Source organism: Meleagris gallopavo, chromosome 1, assembly GCF_000146605.3.
Source record: "Meleagris gallopavo isolate NT-WF06-2002-E0010 breed Aviagen turkey brand Nicholas breeding stock chromosome 1, Turkey_5.1, whole genome shotgun sequence".
In the NCBI taxonomy this organism is placed as follows: domain Eukaryota; kingdom Metazoa; phylum Chordata; class Aves; order Galliformes; family Phasianidae; genus Meleagris; species Meleagris gallopavo.
In genome coordinates this window covers 22,719,096-22,721,288 of record NC_015011.2, presented here as the reverse complement: position 1 = coordinate 22,721,288, position 2,193 = coordinate 22,719,096, and the positions used below count along the sequence as shown (strand labels likewise).

The 2,193-nt window shown below is 40.2% G+C and overlaps 1 protein-coding gene across 1 annotated transcript in view; it reads left to right on the top strand.

The window, feature by feature from the left end:
• The window catches only part of KCND2 (potassium voltage-gated channel subfamily D member 2), a 346,823-nt gene that overhangs the window by 336,383 nt on the left and 8,247 nt on the right, over positions 1 to 2,193 (top strand). Inside the window, exons 3-4 of the mRNA XM_019612404.1 lie at positions 506 to 604; positions 2,092 to 2,187. Of these exons, the coding sequence (XP_019467949.1) occupies positions 506 to 604; positions 2,092 to 2,187 (195 nt within the window). The remainder of the gene's footprint in view (positions 1 to 505; positions 605 to 2,091; positions 2,188 to 2,193) is intronic.

Genomic DNA, 2,193 nt, shown 5'->3' with positions numbered 1-2,193 from the left:
GGTTTTAAAAGGCCTGGCAGGCATTTAGGAATTTAAATTGGAGACTAAAAACAATCAATGCATTCCTTTATTCCAAAAACTCAGAAATCTCCAAGAAACCAGCTTATGGCAGTTGTAGTATTATGATTCTCCGACTTATTTCTTCCTCTTTGAAGAATCATTGCCGGAGCAGCCAAGATGAAAGCCATGCTCCTGATCTACAAGGCATAGACATCCAGGAAAAAAAAAAAACGACAGGAATCACTTACATGCTGGTCTGTCTAATCCTCTCTCCAAAATCATTGTTCTTCTCAGCTGATGCATGCAAACAAATAAAAACTTGGTTTTTGCATTTCTATGAGGAAACATTTGTGATTTGCTCCACCTGGAGGACAAATGCAGTGCAACCTTTCAGTGATTGTGTCATTGGTATTCACAAGCAGCTGGTTCCAATTAGTAGTTTTAGATAAATAGAATAATGGATACGAGTGCACGTGATGCTCTTTTATTTTGTCTGTTTATGCAGAAAGCAAGACTTGCTCGAATTCGTGCAGCAAAGAGTGGGAGTGCTAATGCCTACATGCAGAGCAAACGGAATGGCTTACTGAGTAACCAGCTGCAGCAGGTAATGTGTTTGTGTCCTCCACCTTCACAGCTTAATACAGCATAGCAGCAGTTTATTCTATTTCTCACGAGGGCACGTCAACTTGGGTTTTTAGGCAATGTTGTCTTTAGAGGTAGATTAAGGAAAGATAAGCTGGGCAATTATTACTGCTGAAGGTACTTTACAGGAGCTGATGATAGGGTAATTTAAAAAACAAAAAAACAAAAACAAAAAAAAACACACAACACGCACACACCAAGAGAGGAAATGGCCAGATTGAAACACTGTGCTCAATGTAAGCCGGGTTTAGAGGCAGATCTTATAGAAAAATCTCTTAAGAAAGCTTAATTCATTTGCCTTCTAGGATAAACTTATCTCATTTGGCTTTACGCAGCTAGAACATGGGTGATTATCCCTCATGCTCAGTGAGAGACGTAGATGTAGGGTACTGTTGGCACAGTGTTGCAGAGTGGCAAATGTTCCCTGGAAGTGCCTACTTCATTTTTTTTCTTGGGACAACCTCAGCCATTACTCCCAGGTGCAGTAGGACCACAGGACTGCAAGCGGCCGGAGGCAGCCCCTGGGCTGTGCAGAGCTGAGCACTGAGGGCTCAGTGTTTCTTAGTCCTTGCTACTTTCTGGCAGCTCCCTGAGGGATACAGGAAGGCTTTCATTCCTCTGTGCCCTTTCTGTTTAAGAAGCGTTATAAAGGCTAACGTTTTAGCATATAGCCAGGAGAAGAGGAAGTGACTGTGATTTAGCATAAAGGGAAGCGGTCAGAGCTCTCGATTCCTCTTCTGCTCAGAAGAATTCAAATCACTGAAAGAGACACCAAATGGCTTAATTGCCATGCAGCTTCCAAATACCCCAAAGGTTGAATTGTAATCTTTCCTATTATCCCACTTCCTCCCCTATTTAGTTTTCTGGCTTCCAGTGAATAATTACAAAAGCAATTAATAAACAGTGGATGCTTTCTACTTAATTCTTCATTCTGTGTCAGTAACATCTGTTGTACGCTCTCTGCAGTCAGCAGATTGGGATCACTGACATGACTTTTTGTGTAAGCAGCAATACCACGCATTCTTCAGTGCAGTGAAACGATCCCAAGAGGACAACTCTATTTAATTTCCTTCCAATAAGGCACATTCCTAAGCAAAAAATATTTTACTGTCACTGAAATTTATGTTAACTGTAAGTTTGTACTAATACAAAATTCAAGGCTTGCACATTGATTGCACTTGGAAAATGTCTTAGTCAACCTATATAGGTATTAAAAGACCTAAAATGGAAATATTTAAAAGGAGATGCAAGGGAAGGATAGGAATACTTTGATTTAAAAAGAAAAAAAGTAAAAGAGTAATCGCATCCAAGGTCATTTAGGTTATCCCATGTGGAGCAGGCATTACAGTTATGCTACAGTATACAATCCAGATTAGTTCTGATCAAATACTTGGATAAGAGCCCTCTTGTTCACAAATGAGACTAATATGGAGTTCTTTGTATTAACAGTCCTCCAATGAAGAAGAACAGGCCTTTGTTAGCAAATCTGGCTCTTCCTTTGAAACACAGCATCACCACCTGCTTCACTGCCTGGAAAAAACTACGGTAAAA